General features: G+C 43.9%; 1 protein-coding gene across 1 annotated transcript; it reads left to right on the top strand.

Moving 5' to 3' along the window:
- The first annotated feature begins 2,397 nt into the window (after positions 1–2,397).
- NANOG (Nanog homeobox) lies at positions 2,398–7,273 on the top strand. The gene is made up of 4 exons (XM_047065108.1): positions 2,398–2,548; positions 4,795–5,060; positions 6,540–6,626; positions 6,872–7,273. The coding sequence occupies exons 1-4, from the start codon at positions 2,398–2,400 to the stop codon at positions 7,271–7,273; spliced, it is 906 nt and encodes a 301-aa protein (XP_046921064.1).
- The last annotated feature ends 12,780 nt before the right edge of the window (positions 7,274–20,053 follow it).

Here is a 20,053-nt window from a genome sequence, read left to right as displayed (position 1 = left end):
GCCCCTCCCCCATTCATGCTCTGTCTCTCTCTGTCCCAAAAACAAATAAACGTTGAAAAAAAAAAATTTAAAAAAAAAAAAAGTATAAAAAAATCATATTCTATTTGTAATGAGACAGAGACTGTCTGCCTGAGCACACTGTATTTCCACCCATCTTTTCCTTGATGTTCCTGTTTGTATTCTTTTCCCCTCCAGCAGGACGGTCTGAGAAGACAAAGAAAAGATTACATAGAATTTATCTCCATGCTTTGGTCCCAGCAGTACTCCTATGCTCACGAATTGGCATCCTCAAGTTATGAGCAAAACTCTCTTTGCGTGGAAGCAAAGCCAGCAGCTCTAGGTGGAGACCCAAGTAGCAGAGAATGTGACGGGTGTAATCAGCTTGCAGCTCAGAAAAATATGTAATTGGAATTTGCTAAGGGTTTACTTTTAGGGGTGGGAGATTGGAAAAGAGGAAGAAATGTTAGGCTTCACCAATATTAATGTTTTTAATGTCTATTTTTATTTTTGAGAGAGAGAGAGAGAGAGACCGTGCAAGTGGGGGAAGGGCGCAGAGAGAGGGAGACACAGAATCCGAAGCAGGCTCCAGGCTCCAAACTGTCAGCACAGAGCCTGACGCGGGGCTTGAATTCATGAACCTTGAGATCTTGACCTGAGCCAGTTGGAAGCTTAGCCAACTGAGCCACCCAGGTGCCTCAGGTTTCTGTAATATTGAATTCGGGAGTGGGGAGGAGAATTGAAAGCTGCAGACTGTCATCTTTGTCTATACATATGTACTGCTAAAACCGAACCCTAAAAACTGCTCCTTTGGAAAACTGACTGAAAACAAAGAAAAAAAATTGAAACCGGGGATGGAGTAGGATTGCAGGACATGACAGAATTGCCGGGCCAGGGAAGGAAAAGCTAATGTAAAAAAGAGCCAGAGAAGGAAAAAGAGGCCGACTTCGGCTCAGGTCATGATCTCCCGGTTCAGGAGTTCGAGCCCCGCGTCAGGCTCTGTGCTGACAGCTCAGAGCCTGGAGCCTGCTTTGGATTCTGTGTCTCCCTCTGTCTCTGCCCCTTCCCTGCTCACGCTCTGTCTCTCTCTATATCACAAAGATAAATAAACATTAAAAAAAAAAAGAGACGGGAGGTCCAACACAGATTCTAAAAGAAACTTGTCGCAAATGTGTTGGCAAATCCACTCACAGGAATATCATTTGCTTGGAGGATGTTCTTCTCTACCTTCCTCTTTTCAGTTGGGTTGGTTTACAGGTCAATAAATTTCATTATTTTAGATCTAGGAACGTCCCAGATGAAATAAGAAAGGACTGCTCTCAATCTATCATGTTATTCGCTGCATGAAAATAATAAACACAACAAAAAGGTAATTTCAAACTTGGAGCTCATGAGCTTAGGATAAAGACAGAATTCCTATTAATAGCCCCCATTTGTAGATCACTGAGTGTCAAATATGAGGATTTAGCACTTTATTTCCTCTAATTGTTATAGCAACACAGACAAGGTACAGATGAGGAAACCGAGTCAAGATTCTATCCAGCCACGCATGTCTAAAAACTACTGAAAAATTTTCCATACTGGTGGCGAATGCATAATTACCTACGAGGCACCAAAGTCAGCTACAGATCAGCAGGCCACAGGTCCCCTCCTCTGGCTTTTGTTAAAGGAGACAACAGTCCTGGGGCAAAGACAAGCCTGTCTCTCGACAGCTAAAAAACAAGAAGAGGGAGTTGAAAACAGGTACTATTTTTAACATCCACTGACGCCTTAGCAACATACAATGTGCGTCTTATTGTGACCTTAGGGGGACTCAGGAGGAAAATAGAGCTACGTGGTTGGAGCTTCTGCCATAACCAGCTCGATGTTGAGACCCTACGGGGTCTTAGATCAAGATATTAACTGCCCAAGTGGAAGAGTCAATCGTCTGAGGTGCCTCAAGTGCATCTTTGATTTTAAAAGATGGAAACGTGGTGAACCCAGAAATATTTAATTGCCGGGTTTACTTTTGCTCCTAGGTCCTGTGGCCCCAGTTTTCCCGTTCCCCACCCAGTCTGGACTACCCGGCAGCTACCTTTTGCATGACAATGGCCTTGGTGAGACTGGCAGACAGGATTAACTGAGAATTCTCGAGGGTGTGTGTGGGCGTGGGGCTGCCGGGAGGGGCGGGTCTAAGGATGGGCGAGCTTTCCTTATAAATCTAGAGCCTCCAGAATCTTCACCTTTTGCTAAATTGGGTTGGTTGGTGGGTGCTTGGCCCTTTCGGTGGTGACGCCACTGCATCCTGTCTTTCTGATACTCTTACATCTGGAGATTTTCAGATTTCTCTTTTAAGTTCTTCCACCTAGACACGTAAGCCTGTATCTCCCTCTTTTTTTTCTCTTCCCTCAACTCAGCAACATGAATACGGATCCAGCTCAGCCCCAATGCCCGCCTTGCCTCGAAGTGCCCGATTCTAGGGACTCTTCTCCAGAGCCTGAGATTGATGGGCCTGAAGAAAATTATGCACCCTTGCAAATGTCATCTGCTGAGACCCCCCACACGGAGACCGGTAAGAGAAAATTAATCCTTGAAAGGCTGATTACCTTGAGGGAGAGTGAAATCTGAGGAGGGGAAGGGTCATTCGTTTTGCTCTTGAGCAATTACAGCCCATTAATGAAAGCAGGTGTCCTCTATCAAGCCTCTCGACACCTGTCCCAGTTGTTACTTGGTGGGTGCGTGCCCTTTCACCCAGGTCCCAGGTGTCAGGTAAGCGACAAGGGCCGCAGGACGCTGGCATTTCAATGGCTCACTGGATAATTGAGGCATTAGGTGCATAGGCCCTGTGGAAACACAAATGTGTTGTGAAAAATGAGTTGATCTATACATCTTAACAGACTGGGTGCTGAGCACATAGTAACAGTAAATGTTACTATTAAGTCAGGAGTGCTAACATCACAGCTAGGGGTAGGGGATGCCATGAGCATCACCTTTTTGATTTGTCGGGTTTTCAAGGAGTTCCAGAAATGGCGTGGCTAATTATGAATCGCACCTTGTTGAAAAGTTCTACCTTCGTACAACAGTGGCTCTCCTGCCTCTTTGGCTCCGTGGGCGTTAACTGGGGCAGCTCCGAATTTCTGAGAGCCTGCTATGCTCAAGTCCCCTATATCCTGAGGAAATGTCCACCCCATTTTATGATAGAAGATCCCAGAAGTTTTAACCTGCTGACATTCAGGGGCGAGAGCCCAAATTTGAAACCCAGGTTGGCTTCTACATGGTAATCGCAGGGGTGGGGGATGATCAGTTTGCTGTGAAGTCCGCACCGCTTTTTTGTGAATCAATTCGGCAGTAATTGTTAAAAATGAAAACGTAAACGAATGTTTACCCGAGAAAAACCACTTTTAAGATTCATGGTAAAAATAATCGTTTAAACATTGTTTACATGATTATACCCCTAAAACCAAGCTGTTGGAGAAGGACTAAGAAACTGCTTTATTGGATTGTTGGATTTTAATGTTCCCCGGTTTTCCTAAACTTCATGTCGATGCCCTTTTATAATTCCGAACATTGAAAATACAGCGCTGGATTGGGAGAAATGGCTCGGGAATGAGCAAGTGGGCGTGTCCTCCTTAGCAAGCCAAGTGCAAGTTTATAGAGACCGATTTTTTTTAGGAGATGCCCCCACTGAAGTCCTTGGTCTCGCCCACTTACAAGAAGCACAAGATTGTGAATTTTTGCCTCGTAAAGGCTGTCTCTTTATTCCATGACTAGGGTAGAAATTAAAGAGTTTAAACAGCTACTAAATCTAGGCAATATAATATTTTTTAGTTTTTTTGGAGGGGAGGAAGCACGCACGCAAGCGGGGGGGGGGGGGGTGGGCAGACAGAGATGGAGACAAATGGTCCAAAGCGGACTCTGCTGACCGCAGAGAACCCGGTGCGGGCCGCTCGAACCCACCAACCCGGAGATCAAGACCGGAGCTGAAGTCAGACACTTAACCGACTTGAGCCACCCAGGCGCCCCTAAACTGGATTTTAAAGGGTCCCCAGAAACTGATCCTACAGTATTAAATATGATGTAGGGGATGATTAACTTTACAAAACGAAGTTAGGAAGGGACATGATAGGGGCGGTGGGGGGAGGGGACTCCAGTGATCATTCCCACTTTTCTGAACAGTCACAGCATGGACTCTTGAGCATCGATTTGCAGTAGAAAGCTTTTGTCAATGAGGTTTGAGGAGCAGCTGGCTGGCTCGGTCAGTGGAGCATGTGACTCTTGATCTCAAGGTTGTGAGTTCGAGCCCCATGTTGGCCATAGGGATTACTTAAAAATAAAATCTTGGGCCACCTGGGTGGCTGAGTTGGTTAAGTGTCCCATTTCAGCTCAGTTCCTGAATAGCCCCCCCCCCCCCCCCCCCCGTGTTGGGCTCCCGCAGAGCCCACTTGGGATCCTTGTCCTCCTTTTCTGCTCCTCCCCCGCTCTCTCTCCCAAATGCGCATGCTCTGCTCTGTCAAAAATAAACAAACATTAAAAAGTAAAGTCTTTAAAAAAAAAAAAGTTGAGTCCCACTCTGCTTCCCAACTAGTAAGCCACTGGCCACGTCCCTTGGTTGTAAGATGGCAGCGACTAGTAAGTTATTGGATTGGCATCCTACAAATATCAGCGAAGTGTTCGGGGGTCACACAAGAGGTAAATTTTTACCTACTACCTGATTCTGAGGTTGAGGGCTCTCAAAAAATGCTTCGACAACCATGGGTTGGTGAATGTAATTTGCTATTTGAAAGGTTTGAGAGAAAAGTGTTGTTTTATTCCCAACAGTCTCTCCTCTTCCTTCCTGCATGGATCTCCTTGTTCAGGACAGCCCCGATTCTTCCACCAGCCCCAGAGTAAAAGTGCTGCCCACTTCTGCAGAGGAGATCACCGCGAAGAAGGACGATCCAGCTCAGGGCAAGAAACAGAAGATCAGAACCGTCTTCTCTCAGACCCAGCTATATGTACTCAATGATAGATTTCAGAGACAGAAATACCTCAGTCTCCAGCAGATGCAAGAACTTTCCAACATTCTGAACCTTAGCTATAAGCAGGTAGAGTTTGCCTATTTGTTCTTGCAGTGCGAAATAAAAAACCCAATTTGCAGATGAGCATTTCCTAACATCTGTGTGTGCATCTGTAGGCTTAGGTACCGCCTACAGATAATTTTCATATGAGAGTAGGATCTTTGCAATGTTTCGTGACCATTTTTTTTTTAATTTTTTTTTTTAATGTTTATTTGTTTTTGAGACAGAGACAGCATGAACGGGGGGAGGGTCAGAGAGAGGGAGACACAGAATCTGAAACAGGCTCCAGGCTCTGAGCTGTCAGCACAGAGCCCGACGCGGGGCTTGAACTCACGAATCGTGAGATCATGACCTGAGCCGAAGTCGGCCGCTCAACCGACTGAGCCACCCAGGCGCCCCCCGTGACCATTTTTTTAACGTTGTAATGTGTTAATATGCCATGGTTTATTTAACCACTTTTCCCTGTTGCACAAGCCAAAATCGTGAAAATGTTGCCGATTTTTCCTTAATCAAAGGAGATGCATGTATTCCCATCTTCCAGATTAGGAGAGTCCCTAACCAACACTGCTCCTCATTAAAATAAAACTGGACTCTCTTGTTTGTGTGCATTTCATTACTAGCGAGGTTAATCATTTTCCGTATTCTTGCATATTTTGCAGTCCGATATTGTATGGTTTTCTGTCACTGGTGCCATACTTAGTCTAAGTATATAAATACTTCTGGTCCTCCTTAATGTCATTTTCTACCTTATACTTTACAAATCACCTGGAAATTTAAGCTTCTTGGATGCTTAAATAGATTTGATATTTTCCAAATAGTTGTCCTTGTGGTATATTTCATATTTCTTGAGTTGAAATGACCACCATTATCACGTTAAATGGAAGCGTGCTTATGGGGGAGCCTTCTTTATTGCAAACAAAGTACCTTTAGCTGACTACTGGCGTGGGTAAACTATGAAAAGGGAGATAGGTAGACATTTAATGTGAACGTTCTAGAATAGATAGGCAGTGGTTTTTCTCAAACTGGTTCGGTTTATTAAAGAGCAGCCAACTGACTTGAGGGGCTGTGACATTCATTCATAGAAAATGGTGTCGGGGCGCCTGGGTGGCGCAGTCGGTTAAGCGTCCGACTTCAGCCAGGTCACGATCTCACGGTCCGTGAGTTCGAGCCCCGCGTCAGGCTCTGGGCTGATGGCTCGGAGCCTGTTTCCGATTCTGTGTCTCCCTCTCTCTCTGCCCCTCCCCCGTTCATGCTCTGTCTCTCTCTGTCCCAAAAATAAATAAACGTTGAAAAAAAAAATTAAAAAAAAAAAAGAAAATGGTGTCAAGATTTCAGAAAGGACTCTAGAAGTTTCAGTTTTCTGAGCTTTAAATAGTTGTAGTTGCGGGCGGGGCGGGGGTGGGGGGGTGGGGAGGGGAATTGTTAACAATATTCTTTGATCCCTAGTACATCCACATTACTGGTGTTTTATGTTTTCCTGTTTTCCTGTCACCTTTTTCTTTGTAGGTTAAGACCTGGTTCCAGAACCAGAGAATGAAATGTAAGAGGTGGCAAAAAAACAACTGGCCAAAGAATAACAACACTGTGACTCAGGTAACAGGAAACGTATTTTCCTCCTCTTTTTTTTTTTCAAGTAGGCTCCATGCCCAGCGTGGGGCTTGAACTCACGACCCTGAGATCAAGAGTAGCATGCTCTACTGACTGAGCCAGCCAGGCATGCCTCTGCTTTCTTTTCCATGGCTTTTTCGTTTTGGTCCTTGCTAACGCGTTAGAACCCCGGCTGCAGACCATCCTGATTTTCTTTCTAGCCTTTCAGTTGATCTACCGTTCTCTTTCAGACCAGCTCTGCAAATCCAGAATACCCAGGCTTCTATTCCTATCACCAGGGATACCTGATGAACACTTCCGGAAACCTTCCAATATGGGGCAACCAGACCTGGAACAGCCAGTCGTGGAGCAACCAGACCTGGAACAGTCAGTCGTGGAGCCACCAGACTTGGAACAGTCAGACCTGGTGCCCCCAAGCCTGGAATGGCCAGGGCTGGAACAGCCAGCTGAACGACTGTGGAGAGGAATCCCCGCAGCCCCAGATACAGTTACAGCAAAATTCCGTCAGTGATTTGCAGTCCATCTTAGAAACGACTGGGGAAAGCCACAGTGTGATACAGCAAACGGCTAAGTATTTTAGTGCCCAGCAAATAATGGATTTATTCCCAAACTACCCTGAACATACAGCCTGAAGTCGCGTGACCATGAGTGTATTAATCCGTCTCCATTTGGGCGATGGCTGTATTCTAGGATTTGTCTGTTAGGGTCCTGTATCTCTGCCTTGATATTCTGCTTTTCATTATGTTTATTCTGTCCATCGAGGGGGAACGGCAGGAGTCTCATCAAAGAGGATTCCGTAGCTTTGGCTGCTTTGAGCAACATGCGGAAATATGTTTCTGGCTCTAGATAACTAGATACAATACTAATTTGTATATCTTTAGGCTCCAGAATTTAACTACAAGAATAGGAAGTAAAAATACAAAGATGTGATGAAGGATTATTTGTATTTTCTGAGATAGTGAGGCTTAACAACCTCAATTGTTAACGGTGGAGGGTTAAGTTATAATGTGCGTCGTTGATTTCCTCTGCCCCCCGTGCTGGTTTAACTACAACTCCTGACGTGTTTGTTATTCCAGTATTTGTAGAAAGCTGTTTTTATATTTTAATGTGTCGTGATGATAGGACCAGTCTGGCTGGTGGTTTATGATAGATTTAAGTACAAATAAATACCCACTTTATCTTTTAGTTGTCTCTACCCTGATTTCACCAGTAGCTCAGTGACTAAAAAACTTGGCTAAACACGGGCCTTTATTAGAGTCTTTTGATGTGGGAAGGACCAATTAACTGAAATCTCTTTAAGATTCTGCTAAGAGGCTGCTCTTAGAAAGGGACAAAAGTAAAGGGACAAAAAAAGAGTAAGGAAAAGGTTGCTAAGTATACAAAGCTAGGTGACTGGTTAATTAAACCTCAACGAACTTTTTTCCTCCTTGTGTGTGTAATAGTATTGAAACAATAAAATTTGTGGTTATTGGGAGTTGAAGAAGAGTGCCCCATCTGGAAGATCAGAAGCAGAAAAGTGATGAACAGAGCTCTTAGGTTTGTAAAGAGGCTAAAATAAAGGGCAGCCAGGGAATAGGTAATGGAAGGTAGAGAAGACTGGAGAAGGAGGGGAAAAGGTCAACCAACTGGAATCTCACCGTGTAACTCACACCAGGGATGTGTCCACTCTTCTCTACAATTGTACTGTGCCAGAAGGCACTGTGTGGAAATAAGCTTCTTTTAAGACATTTTAATGCCAGCTTTTATTTAAAAAGGGACTTGTTAAGTTTATAGACCGACTACAAAGCACAATATCAATGTTTTAGAACGTCCAACTCTTGGTTTTGGCTCAGGTCCAGACCTCTCCGGTTTCTGAGTTCGGGCCCCGCGTTGGGCTTCCTGCTGGCGGTGCGGAGCCTGCTTGGGATGCTCCTCTCTTTCTGCCCCTCCCCTTTCTCTCTCTCTTAAGATAATCTTTTAAAAAATAAAGTACAGGGGCGCCTGGGTGGCTCAGTCGTTTAAGCGTCTGATTTCGGCTCAGGTCATGATCTCACGGTCCGTGTGTTCAAGCCCCGCGTTGGGCTCTGTGCTGACAGCTCAGAGCCTGGAGCCTGTTTCAGAGTCTGTGTCTCCCTCTCTCTCTGTCCCAACCCACTCGCATTCTGTCTCTGTCTCTCTCAAAAATAAACATTAAAAATTTTTTTTAAAATAAAGTATAGGGGCACCTGGGTGGTACAGTTGATTAGGTCTCCGATTCTTGATTTCAGCTCAGGTCATGATTTCATGGTTCATGAGTTTGAGCCTCAAACTGTGCTCTGCTTGGGATTCTGTCTCCCCTTTCTGCCCCTCCCCTGCTGGTGCGTGCGCTCTCTCTCTCTCAAAATAAAAACTTAAATCTACAAATATATTAGTGCTAACATAAACTGGATCAGAGACATGTTTAAATTCTGAGGCTAGTTGGGAATACTTTTTTCCCCAGGTAAATTCTGTTTTCCCCTTAGAAGAAGCAAAGCAGGCATCTATGAACTATACTAATATTTCTTTTTACTATCCTTTTCCATCCCAGTTCACCCCGAATTGATCTGAATCAGAGCACTTTTTTTTTTTAATTTTTTTTTTCAACGTTTATTTATTTTTGGGACAGAGAGAGACAGAGCATGAACGGGGGAGGGGCAGAGAGAGAGGGATACACAGAATCGGAAGCAGGCTCCAGGCTCTGAGCTATCAGCCCAGAGCCCGACGCAGGGCTCGAACTCCCGGACCGCGAGATCGTGACCTGGCTGAAGTCGGAGGCTTAACCGACTGCGCCACCCAGGCGCCCTGAATCAGAGCACTTTTAAAATTTTTTTTTTTTTTCAACGTTTATTTATTTTTGCGACAGAGAGAGACAGAGCATGAACGGGGGAGGGGCAGAGAGAGAGGGAGACACAGAATCGGAAACAGGCTCCAGGCTCTGAGCCATCAGCCCAGAGCCCGACGCGGGGCTCGAACTCACGGACCGCGAGATCGTGACCTGGCTGAAGTCGGACGCTTAACCGACTGCGCCACCCAGGCGCCCCAGAGCACTTTTAATCACCCCTGCCTTGCTCCATGGCAACATCTACTTTCTGAAGCAGACACAGAGAATGGTCCACTAAGGCAGTTTTCCTGGTCATTTCCCTCATGGTTTCCCCAATTTTCCAATGTTGCTGTGGGACCATCCAAATTCTCTAGACATTTGACAAATGACATCAGGGGTAATTTCTGCCTATACCTAGGTACAACACAATATTCTTGTAAAAGTTGTCAGATAGTTGGATTTTGTGCCAAGCACTATGTTAGGAACTGAGTAAATCATGAAAACAAAGCATTGATTGAACAATTAAAATAGCACATGAAATCTCTAAATCCCTATTATTTTCATTTTGTTATTGAAGCAGATTCGAGTATGACTTTTTTTTTCTTAATGTTTACTTTTGAGAGAGCACAAGTTGGGGAAGTGGCAGAAAGAGGCAGATAGGATCTGAAGCAGGTTTTGTGCCCACAGCGGAGAGCCCAATGGGGTGCTTGAACTCACAAACTGAGATCCTGACCTGAGACAAACTGAGCCACCCAGATGCCCCCCGACCCCCCCCCCCCAGTATGACTTTAAAAACATGATTTCACTGTTCTGCCACCTGGCTTTTTCATTTAAATGTATTGAGTGGAGGAAAAATTCTTTTTCAAGAGATTAGAGCGTTTTAAGATATGTCACTAGGGAGCCTGGCTGGCTCAGTGGAGTGGATAACCCTTGACTCAGGTTCCTGAGTTCAAACCACGTTGGGTGTAGGGCTTACTTTAAAAAAAAAAGGGAGGCACTTAGGTGGCTCCGTTAAGGACTGGACTTTGGCTCAGATCACGATCTCCCAGTTGGTGAGTTTGAGCCCGGCATTGGGCTCTCTGCTGTCAGCGTGGAGCCTGCTTCGGATACTCCGTCCCCCTCTCTCTCCCTCTGCCCCTCCCCCCATTCTCTCTCTTTCTCAAAAATAAATAAACTCTTAAAAAAAGGTAATATGTCACTAACATTTTTATGAAATCCTTTGCTCTAAAACTAAATGCAGGGGCGCCTGGGTGGCTCGGTTGGTTAAGCGTCCGACTTCGGCTCAGGTCGTGATCTCGCGGTCCGTGAGTTCGAGACCCGCATCAGGCTCTGTGCTGACAAGCTCAGAGCCTGGAGCCTGCTTCAGATTCTGTGTCTCCCTCTCTCTGCCCCTCCCCTGTTCATGCTCTGTCTCTCTCTGTCTCAAAAATAAACATTAAAAAAAAAAACAAACTAAATGCACATAACGAATTGTCAACACATGAGGAAGAACCTAGGACCTTGGGAAAATAACTAGTATAAAGTGGTAGTCTTTTTTTCTTTTTTTTTTTAATTTTTAAAAATTTTATTTTTGGGGAGAGACAGCACAAGTGGGGGAGGGGCGGAGACAGAAGGAGACAGAATCCAGAGCAGGCTCCAAACCCTGGAGCTGTCAGCACAGAGCTCAGGGCTCAGACTCCCAGACTGCAAGATCATGACCTGAGCCAAAGTCGAATACTCAACCAACTGAGCCACCCAGGCCCCGCAAAGTCTTCAGAAACTCCAGTTAGCTCTCTAGTACTGAACCTTGTCATGTAACATGTTTTTACACCCTTGATCGCTGCTTGTTTCTGCTTTGGACTAAGTTCAGCTATAAGACATTGGGAATAGGCAAGGGAATGGCTAAGAATTAAAGATTTAGAGTGGCAGAACACCTGTTACATTTAAAACATGGTTCTGGAAATGAAAAGAAGGGGAAAAGAAGGATTGAAAGAAAAGGAAAAAATTGCTGGTGTTTAGCGTTTTCTTTTGGGGATTAGCCATTTTGGAAATGCCAGTCACCTCCTGTGTCTTCAAACAGGCACCTGTCAGGGTAAAGACAAAACACCTCCGGGAACCCCACTATCATCAGGGAACCAGAGCCTGGGTTTATTTTTTTTCAGAGATTGGGCCTCTCCCCACCCTCCCCACCCCAGTACAGAAAGGTGTTTTTTATCAAAGCACAGGACGCCTACAGGCAGAAAGAAGCTGCCTGGACCTTTTTGACTGCAAAACTAAAACGTGCTATGGAGAACAAATTTAAACAATAGAGAAATGAACAATAAATCAAATCTAGTAAGCACAGTTTAATTTCTACAGGTATTTTAGTATATGTCATATGGATGGTCTTTTTTTTTTTAATTTTTTTTTAACATTTATTTATTTTTTTTTTAAATTTTTTTTTTCAACGTTTATTTATTTTTGGGACAGAGAGAGCCAGAGCATGAACGGGCGAGGGGCAGAGAGAGAGGGAGACACAGAATCGGAAACAGGCTCCAGGCTCCGAGCCATCAGCCCAGAGCCTGACGCGGGGCTCGACCTCACAGACCGCGAGATCGTGACCTGGCTGAAGTCGGACGCTTAACCGACTGCGCCACCCAGGCGCCCCAACATTTATTTATTTTTGAGATAGAGAGCATGAGCAGGGGAGGGTCAGAGAAAGAGGGAGACAGAATCTGAAACAGGCTCCAGGCTCTGAGCTGTCAGCACAGAGCCCCACGCGGGGCTCGAACGCACGGACCGTGAGATCATGACCTGAGCCGAAGTCGGACACTTAACCGACTGAGCCACCCAGGCGCCCCTGGATGGTCTTTTTTATAAATGTTTTCATTTTTGAGAGAGTGTGCACATGCGCGCACGAGAGGGGGGAGGGGCAGAGAGAGGCTCCAAAGCCAGCGCTGCACGGACAGCAAAGAGCCCGATGCAGGACTAGAACTCACAATCTGTGAGATCGGGACCTGAGCCCAAGTCAGATGCTTAGCCAACTGAGCCACCCAGGCACCCCCTGGGTGATTTTATGCGAATTTTTATATATAACAGGATCATACCATACATTCTCTTCTGAGAGTTTTTTGTTTTTTGCTCCACTTAGCATTCTATCTTCAACCTCTTTGCATGTCAGAATTTAGAGGTATATATCTATTTGGAAGAATCCTAAAAATTGATAATTACATTATTTAAAATTTATTTATTTAAGTAATCTCTACACACGAGGTGGGGCTCCAAACTCAACGACCCAAAATCGAGTCGCAATGTATCAGCCAAGGTTGAGATGGTCTCCTTCTTGAATATTCTCTTTAACAACATTTCTGACGGGAAGAACATCAGGGTGAAGTTCAGGTCATCGAACTACAGGGAAATATTAAGTTTGGGGGCTCGTTCTTACATCTCAGTGTGACTTTGTCATTCCCTTAAAAAAACAAAAGCTATTTGTACAATATTAAGAGAAGATTATTACATAAAGTTAACTTTCAACATCACTGTTAACTTTGATATTAACTTTCCAGACATTTCCATGTGTACACGTGACACACAATAGAATTATAACCTATTTTTCCTATCCTAATATGGAACACCAGCAAGCATTTTGTTCTGCAACTTGCTTTTTCTACTTAAAAGTATATCCTGGGGTGGCCGGGGGTGGAGGGGAGCGGTAGCAGCTGGCTGGTTCAGTCAGGAGAGCCTATGACACTTGATTTCTAGGATTGTGAGTCCGAGTCAACGTTGGGCATAGAGCTTATTTTAAAATAAATGAAATTAAAATTAAATAAAAAGGATTGTGCTCATGAACATAGAAAAATAATGTTTTTATTTATTATCTCTCTTTCGGGGCGCCTGGGTGGCGCAGTCGGTTAAGCGTCCGCCTTCAGCCAGGTCACGATCTCGCGGTCCGTGAGTTCGAGCCCCGCGTCAGGCTCTGGGCTGATGGCTCGGAGCCTGGAGCCTGTTTCTGATTCTGTGTCTCCCTCTCTCTCTGCCCCTCCCCCGTTCATGCTCTGTCTCTCTCTGTCCCAAAAATAAATAAAAACGTTGAAAAAAAAAATTTATTATCTCTCTCTCTCTCTCTCTTTTTTTTTTTTTTTTTTTTTTTAGTAATGTCTACACTGAATGTGGGGCTTGAACCTACCAACCCAGAGATCAAGAGTAGCACACTCTTCTGACTGAGCCAGCCACGCTTGGTTTAATTTAAAAAAAAAAAAAAGAGAGAGAGAGAGAGAGAGGACCACCTGGGTGGCTCAGGCTGTTGAGTGTCTGACTCTTGATTGGGGCTCAGGTCATGATCCCGGGGTCTGGGATCCAGCATTGGATCCAGAATTAATCCAGAATTAAGATTCTATCCCTGTCTCTCTGCCCCTCTCCCCTGCTTGCCCTCTCTTTCTCTCTAAAATAATAATAATAATGTTAAAAAAAAAGAGAATATATCATACAGATCTTTCCACACCAGTAAATTTATTGTTTCTTCATACCAGTAAATTTAGGACTGACTCAATTGTTATATTACACATTACAGATGCCCTGTAAGTTATTTAAAATTGCTTCTGTTTTGGTGATTTACCACTACAAATTATGTTGCTATTAACATATATATGCTATTATATATTATATATGTTATTATATATATTATGTTGCTATGAACATATATATACATATATATGTATATATATACACACAATACCTAAGAAGGTAAAAGATTGCTCTTTGAGAATAAAGTTAATAAAAGCAAAATTCACTATCTTCTTAAGTAAGCCATATAAAAGCTTGACAAAGTTGCCAAGAAGAATGAGGAGAGGTGCAAACTCAACTTTAAAACCTTTCACTTACCCTTTTGGTCACAGAATCGCCAGGAATATAAACTAGTATGATAAGAGATAAGGCAGAAAGGAAATTAATTGTAAGTGCACCTGCCAAGCCCCTCCATCTTTTTACATCCCTTTCTTGTGAAAATCTTGCTCTCTCCATCCTCCGAGAGGAGGTGGTTGTTACCTCCGGTGTCATATTTAAGTTACTTTCTCATATTTCAGTTTTTAAAATTCACTTTTTCTTCGTTTTCAGCTTCCATTTCCCTTTCGGTTTGGACCTGAAAGGAAGAGGCGCACCGGGTCGGTTTGCCTGGGTCGTCTGAATTTCACAGCCTAGATTCAAAGCTTTTAGTGCGGTAGGATTAGGAGCCTTGCTTACTGAATTTCAAGCACCCGGTTCTCGGGGTAAAGGACAAGTTTAATTCTGTTCTGAATAATCCTACTATTCAGAAAACTGGGTGTCTACGGGGAAAAAACAGGCCACGACTGCAAACCTAAAGGAAAGAGCAGATAACTGCCAGACAGGGGCAGGCAAGTGGGGGAGGAACTTTAGTAAATATTGCATGCCTCCTGGGGGCCGCGTGAGCTTTGCCTCAAGCGGGAGATAAAGAGAATTTGTTAAATAAAGAAGCCAATTGGGGCAGACAAAAGCTTCTGGCACAGGAAGTTAGTTCGTGTGAGGATGCTGAAATGTAGGCATTTGAATAGGTTCCTCTGCGTGAGGTTGAAGCGAAACCTGATTTAAAAGCAGCAGCAGCTGCTGGCAAGGTTTTCCTTGAAGGATTCCCGGGTTCTGGGTGGTTGATGTAAAACTGTGGTCCTAGAAGAAAGCGTTTCTTGAGAACTTGAAAAGGTTAAGCTAAGAAATTACTTCGCCAATGGTAGCATTACCTCCAGGTATACTACCAAGCAAGCTATCAGAAAAGATCAGGTTAAGACGCTAGAATCAGAGGCCCGTGGGCGGCTCAGTCGGCTGAACGTTGGAGTCTTGATTTCAGCGCAGGTCATGATCTCATGGTTCGCGAGTTCGAGCCCCGCCTGGGGCTCCGGGCTCACCGTGCGGATTGTCTTTCTCTCTCTCTCTCTGTGCCCCTCCCATACTTCGGCTCTCCCTGTCTCTCAAAATAAATGAACATTAAATATACATATACATTTAAATACATCCATTAAATATACATATGTATTTAAATATATATATTCAAGATACAAAGGTGCTAGAATCCTATGAAATCAATCTAATCACACTCTCACGCCACAAAGTACGGGGAATGAGATGGGTCACGCTCACATACGTAGGGACAGGGCGCAAGGAGGATAGGAAGGGTAGCGATGTTCAAATATGTCTCTGGTGCCTGATGTGACTGCAAAGACTGAGGAGCAGAACCTGAGATCGAAGGGCCTGGGTCGTGCAGAAGGAATGTCCCTGGACACAGTCACACAGGCATGCTGTATTGCAGACACCCTGGCAAGTATTCCTGGCCGCAAGAGCAGCTCTCCTTAGCTTGATGAACCGCTGTGGAATTTATTTTCACTACCTGAGCATTATACATGTGGGGCTGGAATGGGGTCAAGGATGGATGGCCAATTTTTTTTTTTTTTTAACGTTGATTTATTTTTGAGACAGAGAGAGACAGAGCATGAACGGGGAAGGGTCAGAGAGAGAGGGAGACACAGAATCGGAAGCAGGCTCCAGGCTCAGAGCCATCAGCCCAGAGCCCGACGCGGGGCTCGAACTCACGGAGTGCGAGATGGTGACCTGAGCCGAAGTCGGACGCTCAACCGACTGAGCCACCCAGGCGCCCCTGGATGGGCAATTTAAGTGAAGACTTAACAGATGCTGTCGGGCTGCCTGAGTGGCTCAGTTGGTTGAGCATCTGACTCTATTTTGGCTCGCCTCAGGATATCTCGGTTTCAGGAGTTCGAGCCCCATTTGGGGTCCTATGCTGACAGTGCAGAGCCTGCTTGAGATTCTCCCTCTCTCTCTGCCCCTGCCCCGCTTGCTAAATAAGAGGTGCTAAATAATAAGGCTTCTCTGGCTCCTTCCATTCCTTTCGGTGCTCTGTGCACATATACTCTGCCCACCTAAATCTAATATGTCCTACTGGCTGCTAATTTCTCTGTAATTAATGTGCCGTATGTGTTACAAAAATTTCGGTTGTGTTCCATAGTGGAAGTGAACATTCTCAGACAATATAGTAAGTGCACATTAAACTGTATAAGCCACGCAGTTCCTGCCGTTTTTGCAACCATAGATCGCCCCTGATTCTTAGCCTCCCCTCGATCCCAGATCTCATTTCTTTTTTTTTTTCCAGGTCTCATTTCTTATGTCTAAATCCTTTCTCAGCCACTTAAATCCTAGGATCATACTTAACATTCCCCAAACTGTGTAGGCTTTAAAGGTTCCTCTGGTGCTGCCCTTTGACCCATTCAGCACAATTATGTTAATTTCCACTGGTTCTCTGATCAATTCTTATTCATATAAAAAAGGGTTCTTTTTATCTGTTGAGACTCTGCACTACAATCCCCATCAGGATGATAGAAACATGATTATTATTCTTAACTCCATCAACGGCTTTTTACTTTGTCTTTCCTCATGCCCCTTGCATTTTCCAAAAGAATAGTGGAAAATAAAGCCAGTTTCAACTTGGAGGAAAATAACTATGTATGAGTACATGTAGACAGCATTTCTTTTACATGGGAATAGATTTATAAATTTGATTTCACGTGATCCTTAAGCCACACTCTGAATTTAACTACCATTTATATGTAAAAGAAACAGAAGTTCTGGAAGTTTACAGAGCCCAGCCAATGGTGTAGGGCCTTCTCTTCCGTCTGAGTTGACTACAACCCCTGTCTCCACTGAGAAACTGCCCCCCCCAATACCTCTTCAATCCACTGCAATTCATTTTCTGTTCTCAATGAGCCATTGTCATAAATCAAACTAAAATGTAAAAAACATCACAAAATTCACCCTTCATTAGCTCAGTCAAGGAATATTGGTTAATACTTCCTAGGTATCAGGTATTTTGCTAGGTGTTGGAGGTTATGCCTGTCTTCTTGGAGGTAAGACAGACGGTTAAATGCTTTGACCTTGGATATTACCTTACCTGACTCTAACATTTATAGCAACTATGTGCCCAGTATTGTGATAACTACTTTAAATGCATCTCTTATTTAATTTTCATAAAACAAGATGAGGTATGACTGTCCCATTACAGATGATGAGGGTTGGAACATGAATCATAACTTCCCTATGGACACACATCTAAGTAGAGCTGAGTCTAAAACCCATAACCTCAGCTATACTCCTATACACATTTGTTTCCATTTCAGAATGCTGGTGTCCGGGAGCAAGAATTCTGTCCCCTTCCAGAGTCCTTTTGATAAGAGTCAAATTGACATGAGACAGATTAACAAGAGAAAACCAAATTTAATAGCATACATACGGGGAATCCACACAGGCATGGAAATTCCAAAGGCAGTCAGGCAAAATGAGGTATATATGTCTAACTGAGCTAGGGAGACTGGGATAGGGGACTTTGAAGGGAAGGAATGCAACTCATAGGGCAGTAAGAACAGATGTCTGTTAATTAGATGTTTGCCTTGCCATACAGATAAGGCAATAAAAATAAAATTTATCTCTGCTAATAACCCTTATTCTCGTAAATGCCTTTCCCACCGTTACCTTGTAGACCTTGTAGGGCTTCTCCTCTGCTAATGGAAGTATTCCACGGGAGTCCGCCCTCAGACCTGTTCTATTACCAGTCTTCATGCTTTACCCTTCTCTGTCACTGGCACCCCTACACCTCTAGGCTAATTGTTCTCAAATCTGGATCTTCAGTTTAAGAGTCTGCAGCGCCCAGATCTCAGACATGTCTGCCTACTTGGTATCTCCATTTACACTAACCTGATTCTGCCACTCAGTTTCCCCATCTGTAGAATAAGCGTGAGTAAGGGGCGCCTGGGTGGCTCAGTCGGTTAAGTGTCCGACTTCGGCTCAGGTCATGATCTCACAGTTCGTGGGTTCGAGCCCCGCGTCGGGCTCTGTGCTGACAGCTCAGAGCCTGGAGCCTGCTTCGGATTCTGTGTCTCCCTCTCTCTCTGCCCCTCTCCTGCTCATGCTCTGTCTCTCTCTGTCTCAAAAATAAATAAACATTAAAAAAAAAAAAAGAAAAAGAAAAAAAGAATAAGCGTGAGTAATACTTTTCTTACTTTGTGGTGAGGATTGGGGCTAACGTAGGCAAAACCCCCCAGGTAGGCACTCAGTGAATGGTAACCATACTTCTTATGGACATTTCACTGGCATTGCAAATCTAGCATGTCCAAAATCAAACCCATTACCTTCTTCCCACATTCCTCTTTCAGGATTTTCTGTGCAGGTTCATGGCAAGATAATCCATCCTATTATAGCCAGATCCTGGCAGTTATCCTAGGATATTTACTTTCCTTCATCTACCATATCCAAATAGTTACTAGTCAAGTCTACCTTATTATTTTATATTCCAAACCACCCGACAGGTTTCCATATTAGCTACTAATATTGAGCACCAACTGTGTAAGAGTTTTTTTAATACTCCCTTGAATATTCATTTAAAGAGGATATTGTGGTGCACCGGGGCAGTTCAGTCAGTAAAGCGTCCAACTCTTGGTGTCGGCTCAGGTCATGATCTCACGGTTCGTGAGATCGAGCCCTGAATCAGGCTCCGTGCTGACAATGCAGAGCCTGCTTGGGATACTCTCTCTCCCTCTCCCTGTCGGTTGTAGACTACTTAATATAAAAATTAAGAAGTTTAAAAAAAACATTACAGATTGAAGGGAGAGTGATTTGATATTTGGTATGGCCCTTCTGAAATGCAGTCAGATAAAAAGACCCAAACCAGGTTCTCTCCAATTAAAATCCACTCCAATTAAAATCCCGGCCCTACCATTTGTGACCTTGAGCAAGTTACTCTGCAATCTTTTGTGTTTCAGTTTTCTTGTAGGTCATGCTTGAAGCTATTTCAAAAGGTTCCTGTGAAGATTGAATGAGACATTCATCTAATAGGATTTTTTTTTTTTTTAGCTCATGGACTATAGGCAATAAATAATGTCAGTTATGGGCATAGAAATATAAAATGTGAATAGCCTTCTATCACTCCTGCGAATGTATGCTAAGTCATTATTCAGCCAACTACATAAAGAAACTCATTGCATCAGTGTTGGGAGTAGCCAAAAAAGAAAAAAAAGAAAGTAAGTCTAAATGTCCATCAATAGGACTTCCCTTAAATATGTCCTGAGAAATCCATATACTGGAGTATTTTTACAGCCATTAAAAGCAAATAAGGGGTGTCTGACTGACTCAGTCAGTAGAAGATGCAACTTTAAAAAACAATTTTTTTTTAATGTTTATTTTTGAGACAGAGAGAGACAGAGCATGAGCAGAGGAGGGGCAGAGAGAGAGAGAGAGAGAGACACACACAGAATCCGAAGCAGGCTCCAGGCTCTGAGCTGTCAGCACACAGCCTGACGTGGGGCTCGAACTCACGGACCGTGAGATCATGACTTGAGCTGAAGTCGGACGCTTAACTGACTGAGCCACCCAGGAGCCCCAAAGATGCAACTTTTGATACCCAGGTCGTGAGTTCGAGCACATGTTGGGTGTAGAGATTACTTAAATAAATAAATAAATAAATAAATAAATATTGAACAAAAATTTTCTGATGGTAAATTGTATTTTCTCCCTTTGTTTCTTAGTCTCCCTTTGTTACTGATTTATCAATTACATTAATCTTCAAAGA

This window comes from Lynx rufus, unplaced genomic scaffold (genome assembly GCF_022079265.1).
Source record: "Lynx rufus isolate CCGP_SWC_20201006 ecotype Redwood Valley unplaced genomic scaffold, mLynRuf1.p SCAF_7, whole genome shotgun sequence".
Lineage (NCBI taxonomy): Eukaryota > Metazoa > Chordata > Mammalia > Carnivora > Felidae > Lynx > Lynx rufus.
The sequence above is the reverse complement of the archived record's forward strand: the minus strand, read 5'-3'. Positions and strand labels throughout refer to the sequence as shown.

Coding starts and splice junctions, on each gene's coding strand:
- NANOG (XM_047065108.1), top strand. CDS start 2,398: ATGAATACGGATCCAGCTCAGCCCCAATGCCCGCCTTGCCTCGAAGTG. Junction 2,549..4,794: donor GACCCCCCACACGGAGACCG/GTAAGAGAAAAT, acceptor TATTCCCAACAG/TCTCTCCTCTTCCTTCCTGC. Junction 5,061..6,539: donor TGAACCTTAGCTATAAGCAG/GTAGAGTTTGCC, acceptor TTTTCTTTGTAG/GTTAAGACCTGGTTCCAGAA.